Genomic DNA, 16992 nt, shown 5'->3' on the forward strand with positions numbered 1-16992 from the left:
TATCAGTTCTTACCAGTCAAAATTGCAAAAATTTAATTGAAGAGTAAAACAATGAAAAATTCCCAGATTTCTAGAAAATTCCTGGGTTTTTCTTGGATTTCCCGGTTGACCTGGAGTGTATACACTCTGCATAACTTGTGGGATATGTTTTGGTGTAAATCACACGTACAGCTGAGAACTAGCTCCAAAACACAACCACGTTTCTGCTTTTTAGTAGGCATATGTTGCATCTGCTTTTGCTAGAGATGCACTCACTGACTGTGACCACCATAACAATTACATCAAAATGGTAGCCACACTTCAATGTTGTTGTTGTTGTTGTTGTTGTTGTTGTTGTTGTGGTCTTCAGTCCCGAGACTGGTTTCATGCAGCTCTCCACGCTGCTCTATCCTGTGCAAGCTTCTTCATCTCCCAGTACCTACTGCAGCCTACATCCCTCTGAATCTGCTTAGTGTATTCATCTCTTGGTCTCCCTCTACGATTTTTACCCTCCACGCTGCCCTCCAATGCTAAATTTGTGATCCCTTGATGCCTCAGAACATGTCCTACCAACCGGTCCCTTCTTCTTGTCAAGTTGTGCCACAAACTCCTCTTCTCCCCAATTCTACTCAACACCTCCTCATTAGTTATGTGATCTACCCACCTAATCTTCAGCATTCTTCTGTAGCACCACATTTCGAAAGCTTCTATTCTCTTCTTGTCCAAACTAGTTTTCATCCATGTTTCACTTCCATACATGGCTACACTCCATACAAATACTTTCAGAAACGACTTCCTGACACTTAAATCTATACTCAATATTAACAAATTTCTCTTCATCAGAAACGTTTTCCTTGCCATTGTCAGTCTACATTTTATATCCTCTCTACTTCGACCATCATCAGTTATTTTGCTCCACAAATAGCAAAACTCCTTTACTACTTTAAGCGTCTCATTTCCTAATCTAATTTCCTCAGCATCACCCGAATTAATTCGACTACATTCCATTATCCTCGTTTTGCTTTTGTTGATGTTCATCTTATATCCTCCTTTCAAGACACTACCCATTCCGTTCAACTGCTCTTCCAAGTCCTTTGCTGTCTCTGACAGAATTACAATGTCATCGGCGAACCTCAAAGTTTTTATTTCTTCTCTGTTGATTTTCATACCTACTCCGAATTTTTCTTTTGTTTCCTTCACTACTTGCTCAATATATACAACCTTGTCTCACTCCCTTCCCAACCACTGCTTCCCTTTCATGTCCCTCGACTCTTATAACTGCCATCTGGTTTCTGTACAAATTGTAAATAGCCTTTCGCTCCCTGTATTTTACCCCTGCCGCCTTCAGAATTTGAAAGAGAGTATTCCAGTCAACGTTGTCAAAAGCTTTCTCTAAGTCTACAAATGCTAGAAACGTTGGTTTGCCTTTTCTTAATCTTTCTTCTAAGGTAAGTCGTAAGGTTAGTATTGCCTCACGTGTTCCAACATTTCTACGGAATCCAAACTGATCTTCCCCAAGGTCAGCTTCTACCAGTTTTTCCATTCGTCTGTAAAGAATTCGCGTTAGTATTTTGCAGCCGTGACTTATTAAACTGATAGTTCGGTAATTTTCATATCTGTCAACGCCTGCTTTCTTTGGGATTGGAATTATTATATTCTTCTTGAAGTCTGAGGGTGTTTCGCCTGTGTCATACATCTTGCTCACCAGATGGCAGAGTTTTGTCAGGACAGGCACACTTCCATATGCTTCATATATCTGAACCACACTTTTACTTGTTTCAATCAGAACCTCAGCGACAATTATTGACAAAAGAATAATTATATGGAGTATCAAAAGAATTTTGTGAGTGTACGGAAGATTTCTCAGTCTGAGGACACAGTACATCATATCGAGATGGAAAGTCGTCGACAGATGTAGAAGCAGCTTCGGGTGTGACCCAGGGTAGTGTCTTTGAGGCCTTGTCGGTCATGTTGCGTATTGATGACTTGGCAAAAAAAAAAAAGTACACTCAGAATTATTGCAGATGTTGCTGTTATCTATAATAAAGTATTACTCGGGGGGGGGGGGGGGGGGGAGGGGCGTGGGGGGGGGGGGGGTGAGAGCCACACGAATATAGAACATGCTATCATTTGAAAGTGGTGCATAGATAGACTCCTCCTTTTTAGTGTTCAGAAATGTGAAATTATGTACGTCCCAAAAAGTAGTATCCTATGACTACAACATCAATAAGTCATAGTTGGAATGAGTCAACTCTTTCAAATACCTGAGTCAACAAATTTGCAAAGATATGAAATACAGGGTCATTATAATTAAAATTTCACTACCTGAGCCACTATAAATGGAAAACTATTTTCTGTACGCCAATCCAACTTTACAGGAATGACGTTCAGACTGCGACGTCAGTAGCGTCAGTGTCACAACTTGCCGCTGGGTCCCAGTATCGGTACCGTGACCCGGGGTCGAAACACGAGTGTCAGACTGTGCATTACAGTTGCAGGCAGTCGACACGGGTCTGATGAGGTGAGCAAGGCTTCGTCGAAACTGTCGTCTGTGATTATTACTGTATTAAAGAAATACAGAGACATCCTCTTCCTGCACCGTGGTTGAAGAACACGATTCTCAAGTTTGGAGTAATTGGCGATTTGGAATCACTCCTGGGAGATGCCCATCTGTGTCACAAATTGTCGAAGTTAATGTTGCCGAGGCTACAGTGCCGGACGTACTGCGCAATCTCCGAGCGGCGCACGAGCGGCATCCCGACAGCTGAACACTGCGCGGTCCGCCATTTGAAAAATTCTGTGAACACCTGTGAACTGGCGTCTGCACAAACTTCTCAGCTATCACAAATGAAGACGGTCATTACTCTGAGCAACGTTTAGAACACGGGACGCCAACACGGTGTGCAATTAATAAATCCTATTCTCTCGTTTGGAAATTAAAATATGTTCGTTTCAATCATTTATTCATTATTTCTCTTCCATTGTGTCCTTACAAATGTTTGTACAAAGTTTCACTGTCCTACACTCCCTCATTTTTCACGGGGCATATCCGAAGTACGACAGTTTAATTATAACTGCTCTGTAGAATGATCGCGTAGCCTCAGTCTCGGTAAAGTAGATGGCAGACTTTGGTCAACTGGCAGGATACTGGGAAAACGCAATCGGTCGACACGGGAGACTTCTTACAAAAGACTCGTGTATTGAATCTTAGAATATTTCTCGAGTGAGTGGGACTGACGAGTGACATTGAAAGGACACAAAGAAGGGCAACGCAAATGGTCACGTATCTGACTCACAAGAGAGTGTGATGGAAATTCTGAAAAACTTTTAATCATTATTTTTCAAATTAGATATCAATTAGCTTATGACAGTCTATTTACACAGTTTCGTGAACTAGTATTTCCTTTCCAGATGTTCTACCACATACTTTTTGGGCTGCTTCGACTAAAGTGTCTGAATAAACTCCATTCTTTTTCTACATTGCAGAAAACTTCTTTTGGAAATTTTTGAGAGATTAATTCTCTATACTTCTCAGCACAAAATCAGAGTGTGCATAGAGGCATTTAAGAAGTCATTCTTTCCACGACCCACACGCCACTGGAATGCAAGAAACCGTAACATCTGCTAACGTACTAACAAGGAGGTGTCTCCCACGGTGGGACTGACTTTTTGAAACAATCTATACAGTCGTGTAGGTTAGAGTCCAAGGTGTCACACTCTGCAGCCATTCGCCCTGTCGAGCACTCGTTTGTGAGTAATCGATGAAAAACAATTTTGGAATTTTGCGTGATGCTCTATAGCTTTAAAAATAGTAACGGTATACAGACTGCTCGGGTAGCGTAACAGTTAATGCACAGTCTCGCATGCAGAAGGTTGTGGGTTTAAATCTTGTCAGGTGCCTTTATTAAATCCATTTTGAAATAACTTTGATCCTTATTTTTATTCAATTAATTGATCTAAATGTAATTTTTTATTGCTATTCCTTTGTCACGTTATATTAATCACCACATTAAGCATTTCATTTCTCCTGATTTTAACTCTGAGTCATTCTTTTTCATTTGAAAATTTGTGCATGTGATTTTCATTATCTTTATTTGTCTATCATAATATTTTTTAGACATTTTAAAATGTTAATCTACTAATTAAAAAACAAAAGACAATATAATCTATTTATACTGACTGTGCAATGGTGTCAAAAATACATTTTTCGCCACAAGGTGTTTCCTGAATGGTAATCATCATACAAACATTTAAAACATAAATTCTCATTGCACTATTGAAAAACATTGCAGATGAAGATTTTTAGAAAAAAAAGGATTGTAACTAAAATGAAATTCAAGCGAAATGAGGAATAGAAATAATGAATGCAATAAAATGGACAAAAATATACTATTATAAAATGGAAAAAATTAAAATGTTAATAAATAACAATAATTAAAATCACATGAACAAGATTTAAACAGGAAAAAGAATGATAGTAAGAAAAATGAGCACAAAAGAAAAAGTTAATGTGATGATTAACATTACATGACAAAGGGAATAAAAAAATTCCATTTAAGCCAAAAAATTGGACAAAAATAATGATCAAACTTCTTTCGATACGGACTTACAAATAAAAAATTTCAAAACACTTTATGAGATTCAAACCCACAACCTTCAGCATGTTAAGACTGTACCTTGATCATTACGCCACCCAAGCAGTCTGTATCTATATTTATATCCAGATCCTGCTCCAGCTGACGAGTCCTCTCCATGTGGCTCGGTCCCCCTCGACTTGCTGCCAGGTCACACCTCTCCTTTCCACAGATATTCTCACTCCCATTTTCCACCGTGTTCTTGGGTGCCCTCTAGGTCTTTTTCCATCCATCTTTAGTTCTTCCATAATTTTGGGGAGTCTCTGCCCATGCATCCTCTTAACATGCCCATACCATCTTAATCTCTTTTTTTCAATTTCTCCTTTCATACATTCTCTGTCCATTCTTGTTTTCCCTTTAACTGTCCTGAGAAATTTCATTTCCCTTGCTTGCAGTCTGCTCCAGTCCATGTCTGTCATTGTCCATGTTTCTCCTCCATAGGTGACAACAGGGAAGTAATAATTCTTATACATAAGGAGTTTTGCTTTTTCTGAAAGTTCCTTATTCCAAATCAAGGTGTTTCATTGTTTGGTAGAAATTGCCTCCCTTCTGTAAGCTCCTATTAATTTCATTGGTTAGTCTTCCATCACTAGATATTTCACTTCCTAAATAAGTGAAACTTTCTACCACTTTGAGGAGTTCTCCATTCAAAGTAATATTTCCATTGATCCTTTTGTCTCTTCCAAATACCATTACTTCACTCTTATCTTTATTTATTTTTAATCTATACCTTTTCATTATTTCCTTCCACGCATCAAGTTGTAACTGTACATCTACCTCTTTATCGTTCCATATTACCATATCACCTGCGAAAATCATCTTTTTGTCTTTTTCTTTTACTATATCTTTAACTGCCCTATTCATTCCCTCCATTACAACATTAAAAAGTGCATGAGATAGAATACTTCCTTGTTTAAGTCCTTGTCTTATTTCGAAGTATTCAGAGTTCCCCAATGGTGTTCTAATTCTACAGCTGTGTCCTCTGTAATTACATTAATGTATCCATCTTCTACATCTATCTTCTTCATTTCTTCTCAGAGTCTCTCTCTGTTAACCGAGTCATATGCCTTTTCTATGTCTATAAAAACCATTATCACCCTTCTGTTACACTCTCAACTTTTTTCCATCAGTTAACAGATAGAAAATATCAGGTCGAATCCGCTTCTTCCTTTCCTAAACCCATGCTGTTCTTCACTCTGCTCCTTTTCTATCTTTTCACTTATTCGATTTAGTAAAATTCTTTCAAAACTCTTGGCTGTATGACTCATAAGGGTTATTCCTCTGTAGTTTTTACAAAATATTTTATTGCCTTTTTTGAAGATGGGAACAATGTCTCTTCTTCAGCAATCGTCAGGTTAGATTAGATTAGATTAGATTAATACTAGTTCCATGGATCATGAATACGATATTTCGTAATGATGTGGAACAAGTCAAATTTTCCAATACATGACATAATTAAGTGAATTTAACAACATAATTAAGTTCATATAACAACTTTTTTATTTTTTAGTTTTTTTGTTTTTAATTTTTTAATAATTTTTTTGTTTGGTTGTTTTCTTTTTTTTCTTAATTTATTTCTAAAAATTCCTCTATGGAGTAGAAGGAGTTGTCATTCAGAATTTTTTTTAATTTCTTCTTAAATACTTCTTGGCTATCTGTCAGACTTTTGATACTATTTGGTAAGTGACCGAAGACTTTAGTGGCAGTGTAATTCACCCATTTCTTTGCCAAAGTTAGATTTAATCTTGAATAGTGAAGATCATCCTTTCTCCTAGTATTGTAGTTATACACACTGCCATTACTTTTGAATTGGGTTTGGTTGTAAATAACAAATTTCATAAGAGAGTATATATACTTGAGAAGCTACTGTGAATATCCCTAGATCCTTAAATAAATGTCTGCAGGATGATCTTGGGTGGACTCCAGCTATTATTCTGATTACACGCTTTTGTGCAATAAATACTTTATTCCTCGGTGATGAATTACCCCAAAATATGATGCCATATGCAAGCAATGAGTGAAAATAGGCACAGTAATCTAATTTACTAAGATGTTTATCACCAAAATTTGCAATGACCCTTATTGCATAAGTAGCTGAACTCAAACGTTTCAGCAGATCATCAATGTGTTTCTTCCAATTTAATCTCTCATCAATGGACACACCTAAAAATTTTGAATATTCTACCTTAGATATATGCTTCTGATTAAGGTCTATATTTATTAATGGCATCATACCATTTACTGTACAGAACTGTATGTACCGCGTCTTATCAAAATTCAGTGAGAGTCCGTTTACAAGGAACCACTTAGTAATTTTCTGAAAGACATTATTGACAATTTCATCAGTTAATTCTTGTTTGTCAGGTGTGATTACTATACTTGTATCATCAGCAAAGAGAACTAACTTTGCCTCTTCATGAATATAGAATGGCAAGTCATTAATACATATTAAAAACAACAAAGGACCCAAGACCGACCCCTGTGGAACCCATTCTTGATAGTTCCCCAGTTTGAGGGATGTGCTGATCTTTGCATATTATGAGTACTGCTTATTTCAACTATTGTATTATTTCTCCACACACTTGATAGTACTCTATACAGCCACTGCATTCCCACTGGACCTGCTGCTCTTATCATGTCCACTGATACTTCATCAGGTCCTGGGGCTTTAACGCCCTTTCATCTTCTTCACAGCTGTTTCCATTTCTTCCCGTGTAATTTGTCCTAATTCTGCTTCCCAACTGCTCCCCATTTCTCCATTATTGGTGTTTCCTTGTGTCTCTGCTCCTCAGCGTTTAACAGTTTCTTAGAGTGTTCTTTCCAGAGATCTTTTATATTCCCTGGATCTTCATTCACAGTACCATCCTCTGTTTCCATCTTTACTGGTGCTTTAGAACCCTTCCTTTTATTTTTCATCATTTTATAGAACATTATCTTAACGCTCTTCACATCTTCAAGTTTTTTTTGTAAACTCTTCCCACACCTTTTTCTTTGCTGTTTCCACTATTTCTTTGCACTTCTTCTTTTCCTCTATATATCTTTTATGATCCTCGTCATTTTTAGTCTTCCACCACTTTCTCCATGCTCCATTCTTTCTTCTAACTGCTTGGATTGTGGTATCATCCCACCAACTTGTCTGTCTTACTTTTTCCTTTCCAGATGTTCTACCACATACTTTTTGTGCTGCTTTGACTAAAGTGTCTTTGAATAAACTCTGTTCTTTTTCTACTTTGCAGACAACTACTTTTGGAAATTCTTGTGTGATTAATTCTCTATACTTCTCAGCACTTTCACTCTCCTTCAGTTTCCAATCCCATATCCTTACCACTTTCTTCTTTTTCTATTTTTCAAGCACTGATTCATTTTCCGTTGTCCCACCAGTAATCTATGGTCTCCATCTGCACTCACACTTGGAATTACCTTCACATTTGTTACTTTCTCTCCCCATTCCCTATCTATTAGAATATAATCAATTACACTCTTGGTTCCTCCATCCCAACTGTATCTGGTGATAACATGACTTTCTCTCCCCCATTCACCATGGACCTTGCCGTAGTTGGAGAGGCTTGTGTGCCTCAGCGATACAGATGGCCGTACCATAGGCAATACAGATGGCTGTACCGTAGGTGCAACCACAACGGAGGGGTATCTGTTGAGAGGCCAGACAAATGTGTGGTTCCTGAAGAGGGGCAGCAGCCTTTTCAGAAGTTGCAGGGGCAACGGTCTGGATGATTGACTGATCTGGCCTTGTAACACTAACCAAAACGGCCTTGCTGTGCTGGTACTGCGAATGGCTGAAAGCAAGGGGAAACTACAGCCGTAATTTTTCCCGAGGGCATGCAGCTATACTGTATGGTTAAATGATGATGGCGCCCTCTTGGATAAAATATTCCGGAGGTAAAATAGTCCCCCATTCGGATCTCCAGGCGGGGACTACTCAAGAGGACGTCGTTATCAGGAGAAAGAAAACTGGCGTTCTATGGATCAGAGCTTGGAATGTCAGATCCCTTAATCGGGCAGGTAGGTTAGAAAATTGAAAAAGGGAAATGGATAGGTTAAAGTTATATATAGTGGGAATTAGTGAAGTTCGGTGGCAGGAGGAACAAGACTTTTGGTTAGGTGAATACATGGTTATATATACAAAATCATATAGGGGTAATGCAGGAGTAGGTTTAATAATGAATAAAAAAAATAGGAGTGCAGGTAAGCTACTACAAACAGCATAGTGAATGCATTTCTGTGGCCAAGATAGACACGAAGCCCATGCCTACTACAGTAGTACAAGTTTATATGCCAACTAGCTCTGCAGATGATGACGAAATTGATGAAATGTATGATGAGATAAAAGAAATTATTCACGTAGTGAAGGGAGACGAAAACTTAATAGTCATGGGTGACTGGAATTTGAGAGTAGGAAAAGGGAGAGAAGGAAACATAGTAGGTGAATATGGATTGGGGCTAAGAAATGAAAGAGGAAACCATCTGGGAGAATTTTGCGCAGAGCATAACTTAATCATAGCTAACACTTGGTTTAAGAATCATAAAAGACGGCTGTATACATGGAAGAATCCTGGAGATACTGGAAGGTATAAGATAGATTATATAATGGTAATACACAGATTTTAGAACCAGGTTCTAAATTGTAATACGTTTCCAGGGGCAGATGTGGACTTTGACCACAATCTATTGGTTATTAACAGTACATTAAAACTGAAGAAACTGCAAAAAGGTGGGAATTTGAGGAGATGGGACCTGGATAAACTGACTAAACCAGAGGTTGTACAGAGTTTCAGGGAGAGCATAAGGGAACAATTGACAGGAATGGGGGAAAGAAATACAGTAGAAGAAGAATGGGTAGCTCTGAGGGATGAAGTAGTGAAGGCAGCAGACGATCAAGTAGGTAAAAAGACAAGGGCTAGTAGAAATCCTTGGGTAACAGAAGCAATATTGAATTTAATTAATGAAAGGAGAAAATATAAAAATGCAGTAAATGAAGCAGGCAAAAAGGAATACAAACGTCTCAAAAATTAGATCGACAGGAAGTGCAAAATGGCTAAACAGGGATGGCTAGAGGATAAATGTCAGGATGTAGAGGCCTATCTCACTAGGGGTAAGATAGATATTGCCTACATGAAAATTAAAGAGACCTTTGGAGAAAAGAGAACGACTTGTATGAATATCAAGAGCTCAGATGGAAACCCAGTTCTAAGCAAAGAAGGGAAAGCAGAAAGGTGGAAGGAGTATATAGAGGGTCTAAACAAGGGCGATGTACTTGAGGACAATATTACGGAAATGGAAGAGGATGTAGACGAAGATGAAATGGGAGATACGATACTGCGTGAAGAGTTTGACAGAGCACTGAAAGACCTGCGTCGCAACAAGGCTCTGGGAGTAGACAACATTCCATTAGGACTACTGACGGCCTTGGGAGAGCCAGTCCTGACAAAACTCTACCATTTGGTGAGCAAGATGTATGAAACAGGCAAAATACTCTCAGACTTCAAGAAGAATACAATAATTCCAATCCCAAAGAAAGCAGGTGTTGACAGATATGAAAACTACCAAACTATCAGTTTAGTAAGTCACAGCTGCAAAATACTAATGCAAATTCCTTACAGACAAGTGGAAAAACTGGTAGAAGCCGACCTCGCGGAAGATCAGTTTGGATTCCATAGAAATGTTGGAACACGTGAGGCAATACTGACCTTACAACTTATCTTAGAAGCTAGATTAAGGAAAGGCAAACCTACATTTATAGCATTTGTAGACTTAGAGAAAGCTTTTGACAATGTTGACTGGAATACTCTCTTTCCAATTCTGAAGGTGGCAGGGGTAAAATACAGGGAGCGAAAGGCTATTTACAATTTGTACAGAAACCAGGTGGCAGTTATAAGAGTCGAGGGGCATGAAAGTGAAGCAGTGGTTGGGAAAGGAGTGAGACAGGGTTTTAGCCTCTCCCCGATGTTATTCAATCTGTATATTGAGCAAGCAGTAAAGGAAACAAAAGAAAAAATTTTAGTAGGTATTAAAATCCATGGAGAAGAAATAAAAACTTTGAGGTTCGCCAATGACAATGTAATTCTGTCAGAGACAGCAAAGGACTTGGAAGAGCAGCTGAACGGAATGGATAGTGTCTTGAAAGGAGGATATAAGATGAACATCAACAAAAGCAAAACGAGGATAATGGAATGTAGTCGAATTAAGTCGGGTGATGCTGAGGGAATTAGATTAGGAAATGAGACACTTAAAGTAGTAAAGGAGTTTTGATATTTGGGGAGCAAAATAACTGATGATGGTCGAAGTAGAGAGGATATAAAGTGTAGACTGGCAATGGCAACGAAAGCATTTCTGAAGAAGAGAAATTTGTTAACATCGAGTATAGATTTAAGTGTCAGGAAGTCGTTTCTGAAAGTATTTGTATGGAGTGTAGCCATGTATGGAAGTGAAACAGGGACAATAAATAGTTTGGACAAGAAGAGAATAGAAGCTTTCGAAATGTGGTGCTACAGAAGAATGTTGAAGATTAGGTGGGTAGATCACATAAAATTATAATGTCATCGGCAAATCTCGAAGTTTTTATTTCTTCTCCCTGGACTTTAAATCCCACTCTAAATTTTTCTTTTGTTTTCTTTACTGCTTGCTCAATATACAGATTGAATAACATCAGCGACAAGCTACAACCCTGTCTCACTCCCTTCTCAGCCACTGCTTCCCTTTCGTGCCCCTCGAGTCTTATAACTGCCATCTGGTTTCTGTACAAATTGTAAATAGCGTTTAGCTGCCTGTATTTTACCCCTACCTCCTTCAGAATTTGAAAGAGTGTATTCCAGTCAACATTGTCAAAAGCTTTCTCTAGATCGACAAACACTATAAACATTGGTTTGCCTTTCCTTAACCTATCTTCTATGTGAAATCGTAGTGTCAGTATTGCCTCGTGTAATCCTACATTTCTCTAAAAATCCAAATTGCTCTTTCCCGAGGTTCCATTCTTCTGTAAAGGATTTGTGTTAGTATTTTGCAACTGTGACTTAATAAAGTGACAGTTCATTTATCTACGTCTGGCCTCACTGTATTGTTAATTAACGATTTTGACGATAATGTGTTGTGAGCGGAATGTTATCGTCAGAGTTCAAACTTGACACTTTTACATAATGCAGTGCTGAGTGTATTAGACTTTTTCTAATCAATTTACATTAGTAGTGCGATACCTGCCCACACCCGTTTTCCACAGATAACTTTGCCACCGAGGGCAACAAATCGGGCAGGGATCAGTAATGTATGTCGGTGGCTCAACGAGGAACCTCCTCCGGTGCCACCGTATCACTGAACCGAGGTCATACAGTGTGGAGAGTGAAGACCGAACTGTGAGGGAGACTGCAAATCCTCACCACCGAGAACATCAGAAAGGACACTTTACCTTTTCGCGAATTGAAAGCGGCGAAGAGGGCGCACATCTGGACCTGCTGTCGGCGCAGCGCGTCACGCGCCGTCGCCAGCTTCTCCGACAGCGACCGGACCTCCTCCTCCGCTTCCTCTAACGCGTCTTCGCCGGCCGCCTCGTGCGCCCGGTACGAGAAGCCGAGGTTGCGGACCGCAGCCCGAGAGGCGGCCCCGTCGCACGCCGGGCCCTCGTCGCTGTGGTCGCTCTGCAGCTCCACCATCTGGAGGGAACACGGCACACTTCTCTCGTCACCAGATCGAGCAGGTTACCGTGCGAGCTACGTATTCGATAAAATTGAATGGCCCGCGAACCTATTGTCCGGCACTGCATCCGGACAACAGACGATGTTATAACTTTTGTGAATATAGAACAGATGGCAAAGCTAGAACTGCAACAATCTAAACTAAATACTGGAATTTACAACTATAGTTTTTATAAGAATACAGCATTTTTAACTGTGGTGACAATTTACTGTATTTATGATAAATATATTTAGACATAATTGGGCATTCAAATTTTCCTTTGTTTCACGAGACGTTAACAGGTATCGTGACAATGCGACATAGTCTCTTTCTCTGGCGGCACATCTTTCGAGTACGGACACAATCCTTCGACCCACAGCTCACAACCACGAGGAAATGGCAGCCATTTTATACATCGACAACTTAGCTGAACACCTAGTGGTACACCATTAGTCAATTGTACTGAGAAAACGTCAGAGGTACAATATCACCCAGACAGTCATGATTTCCTATGCTCTTTATCGTGCAAATGAAATACAACATGTTTATTATAAATGAACTCTGTAAATGTTTCTAGAATGAAGTTTTCACTCTACAGTGGAGTGTGCGCTGATATGAAACTTCCTGACAGATTAAAACTGTGTGCCGGACCGAGACTCAAACTCGGGACCTTTGCCTTTCGCGGGCATGGTTCGCAGGAGAGCTTCTGTAAAGTTTGGAAGGTAGGAGACGAGGTACTGGCAGAAGTAAAGCTGTGAGGACGGAGCGTGAGTCGTGCTCGGGTAGCTCAGTTGGTAGAGCACTTACCCGCGAAAGGCAAAGTTCCCCAGTTCGAGTCTCGGTCCGGCAAACAGTTTTAATCTGCCAGGAAGTTTCAAAATCTGCGCACACTCTGCTGCAGAGTGAAAATTTCATTATGCTCCTCTTTAGTCAATTTTATCACAATGAGCGAAAGTAAAATAATTCGAATTACAGCACCAGAACTCAATATATCTTCTTTCACGGCACGAATGAAAATGAAAGAAACAGTGGGATTCTCAGGACCCGTATAATGATGTAATTCATTTTCACAAATATTTTCAACAGTTCAGACCACAGAACAATTATTTCTACGGAAGAAAAAGTACAACGAAATACTCACTTGTTCGTACTGGCTCTGTAGATCAGCTTTCGCCTGCAAAATACTTTGGATCAATTTTGAAGAAATTTCTTCAAGGCTTTCTTCTTTAGCACCTGTAAAAACAAACAAGGATCTTTAATTCCACCAGAAGTACAGGTAACACAGTCACAGGAGACATCTGCGAGATGTTTTGTTCACTGCTACAACGGGAGGGATCACTTTCGGCCGGCTCTCTTCCGACACGTGAAACAGTTGCACGAATGCGAGACCTCATTAATTGTATTGTATAATATTGTGGATTAGATGACACAGAACTGAGAAGTATATCTCTACCATTCAGACATTAAAACTGTGAGAGGCACAATTTATATCAAATGAGGCTCCTCAACAGTACACCAATAAATTATTTTTATTTGTGAACATACAAAAAATAGTGACGGAGAACATTTGTCCCGACTGCACTCTCGAAATTTACTACACTGCGGAGGACCAGTTCTGTCGGTCATCAGAATGCCGGAAGTGCTGCGACAGCCGACCTCCAGAATCCGTCTATTTTAGCTCAAAGTTAATTACTATCAAAATCTTGTCTAACATTTTTGTGTGGCTACGTGGGTATTGACTAATCACTCATTTTTAATAGGTCGCAGAAGAAGCCTCGACGTACTGTGACGCTCGATATATTGTGGCAGTCTTAGACTGAGATTCAGTCCGTGAGCTATTGAAAATAAGTCAAAATTGACATAGCTGTACAGAGTAAAACACTTCAATGAAAACGATGTACCCACTGCTGCTCTCTGGTAGTAATTAATTCACACGCTGTGCTTCATAAATTCCATTGAGGGCAGCCTCGAGGACTTTTAAACAAGTCAAGCTTTACATTAACATGATGAAGAAAACTCTGCCAGCTGCCTAAGATTACTAACAAGTTACAACTAGCACTAATTTACTCAAACCGATTATTATGAGAATTACTTCTACAGTATTTTAAATATGTATCGCACAGGGTCAAACTTTTCAGTGCACTACTTTCCTGGAGAACTGAGCAAAACTAGGTGAGGTTGTATTATTTATAAGAAATGCCTTTCATAAAATAGTGTCAAAATTGTTAAATGGAACTACATAATTGGGTTTGTTTTGTTTAGCGGAGATGCTGAGTCACGATAGACACAATAAAAAGATTCAGACAATTAAAGCTTTCGGCCATTGAGGCCTTTGTCAGCAGTAAAAACACACACACACACACACACACACACACACACACAGATCTGCAGTTTCAGAGAGCTGAGACCACACTGCAAACAGCAGCACCAGTGCATGATGGGGGTGGTGACTGGGTGGGGGTAAGGAGGAGGCTGGGGTGGGGAGGGGGAGGGATAGTATGGTGGGAGTGGCGGACAGTCAAGTGTTGCAGTTTAGACGGAGGGCAGGAGAGAAGGGGCAGAGGGGGCAGGGGGTAAGTAGCGGAAAGGAGAGAAACAAAAATAAAACGAAATTAAAAGACTGGGTGTGGCGGTGAATTGAGGGCTGTGTAGTGCTGGAATGGGAACAGGGAGGGGGCTGGATGAGTGAGGACAGTGACTGACGAAGGTCGAGGCCAGGAGGGTTACGGGAAAGTAGGAAGTATTGCAGGGAAAGTCCCCACCTGCGGGATTCAGAAAGCTGGTGTCTGTGGGAAGGATCCGTATGGCACAGGCTGTGAGGCAGTCATTAAGATGAGGGATATCACGTTTGGCAGTGTGTTCAGCAACAGGGTGGTCCACTTATTTCTCGGCCACAGTTTGTCGGTGGCCGTTCGTACGGACAGACAGCTAGTCGGTTGTCGTGCCTACGTAGAATGCAACACAGAGGTTGCAACTCAGCTTGTAAATCACATGACTGGTTTCACAGGTAGCCCTGCCTTTGATAGGATATGTGATGTTAGTGACTGGACCTGATTAGATGGTGGTAGGAGGGTGTATGGGACAGGTCTTGCATCTAGGTCTATTACAGGGGTATGAGCCATGAGGTAAGGGATTGGGGGTTGTGTAAGGATGGACGAGTATATTGTGCAGGTTCGGTGGACGGCAGAATACCACGGCAGGAGGGTTGGGAAGGATAGTGGGCAGGACATTTCTCATTTCAAGGCACGATGAGAGGTAATCGAGACCCTTGCGGAGAATGTAATTCAGTTGCTCCAGTCCCAAATGGTACTGAGTTGCGAGGGGAATGCTCCTCTGTGGCCAGACTAAATCTCTGTATTACCATTATATAATCTATCTGAAACCTTCCAGTATCTCCAGGCTTCTTCCATGCATAAAACCTTCTTTTATGATTCTTGAACCATGTGTTAGCTATGATTAAGTTATGCTCTGTGCAAAATTCTACCAGGTGGATTCCTCTTTCATTTCTTACCCCCATCCCATATTCACCTACTACATTTCCTTCTCTTCCTTTTCCTACTATCGAATTCCAGTCACCTATGACTATTAAATTTTCGTCTCCCTTCACTACCTGAATAATTTCTTTTATCTCATCATACTTTATGTCTGTCTTGGTCACAATAAAGCGTTCACTATGCTGTTTGTAGTAGCTTACCTGCATTCCTATTTTCCTATTCATTATTAAACCTACTCCTGCATTACCCCTATCTGATTTTGTATTTATAACCCTGTATTCATCTGACCATAAGTCTTGTTCCTCCTGCCATCGAAATTCACTAATTCCCACTATACCTAACTTGAACGTATCCATTTCCCCCTTTTTATATTTTTTAACCTACCTGCCTGATTACGGGATCTGACATTCCACGGTCCGACCCGTAGAACGCCAGTTTTCTTTCTCCTGATAACAACGTCCTCCTTAGTAGTCCCCGCCCGGAGATCCGAATGGGGGACTATTTTACCTCTGGAATATTTTACCCAAGAGGACGCCATCATCATTTAACCATACAGTAAAGCTGCATGCCCCCGGGAAAAATTACGGCTGTAGTTTCCCCTTGCTTTCAGCAATTCGCAGTACCAGCACAGCAAGGCCGTTTTGATTAGCGTTACAAGGCCAGATCAATCAATCATCCAGACTGTTGCCCCTGCATCTACTGAAAAGGCTGCTGTCCCTCTTCAGGAACCACACTTTTGTCTGCCCTCTCAACAGATGACTAGGACTCACACTCTGAGGGTTACACACAAACTTAATTATGTATAATTATGTATACTGACACTTCATCCATCCTAGGTATTGAGAATCTTGACAATTTTTGCCAAGTATTCACATCGATACTGGCAAGATATCAGTCCCGGGAATTCCAAAGCTTCCAAAAATGTTTAAGTTTTAAGTTCAATAACAAAAGAAAAAAGAAATACTATTTTCGTGTGATATAAGTACAAATTAACACCTCTCAGATTTTTTCCTTTATCTGTACTATGAAGATTTCAAGATTCTATGTAAATCGGAAGTATCGTACAGGTTTCGATAAGCGACTTTTCGAGTATCAAAATATGTGACAAATGGCCATATCTTTTGATTGCACTGACTTAACATCTTACATCTGTTACACCGCCAAGGCACTATGGACATTAGCATGTGACATAAATTTCAACT

General features: G+C 40.0%; 1 protein-coding gene across 2 annotated transcripts in view; it reads right to left on the bottom strand.

Moving 5' to 3' along the window:
* Window positions 1-16992, bottom strand: part of LOC126215381 (protein spindle-F) — a 157222-nt gene that overhangs the window by 51452 nt on the left and 88778 nt on the right. For both annotated transcript variants that reach the window (XM_049942076.1, XM_049942075.1), the window contains exons 4-5: window positions 13438-13529; window positions 12031-12274 (exon numbers count right to left, since the gene is read on the bottom strand). In XM_049942076.1, coding sequence (XP_049798033.1) covers window positions 12031-12274; window positions 13438-13529 — 336 coding nt within the window. The remainder of the gene's footprint in view (window positions 1-12030; window positions 12275-13437; window positions 13530-16992) is intronic.

This window comes from Schistocerca nitens, chromosome 12 (assembly GCF_023898315.1).
Source record: "Schistocerca nitens isolate TAMUIC-IGC-003100 chromosome 12, iqSchNite1.1, whole genome shotgun sequence".
NCBI classification, from domain to species: Eukaryota; Metazoa; Arthropoda; class Insecta; order Orthoptera; family Acrididae; genus Schistocerca; species Schistocerca nitens.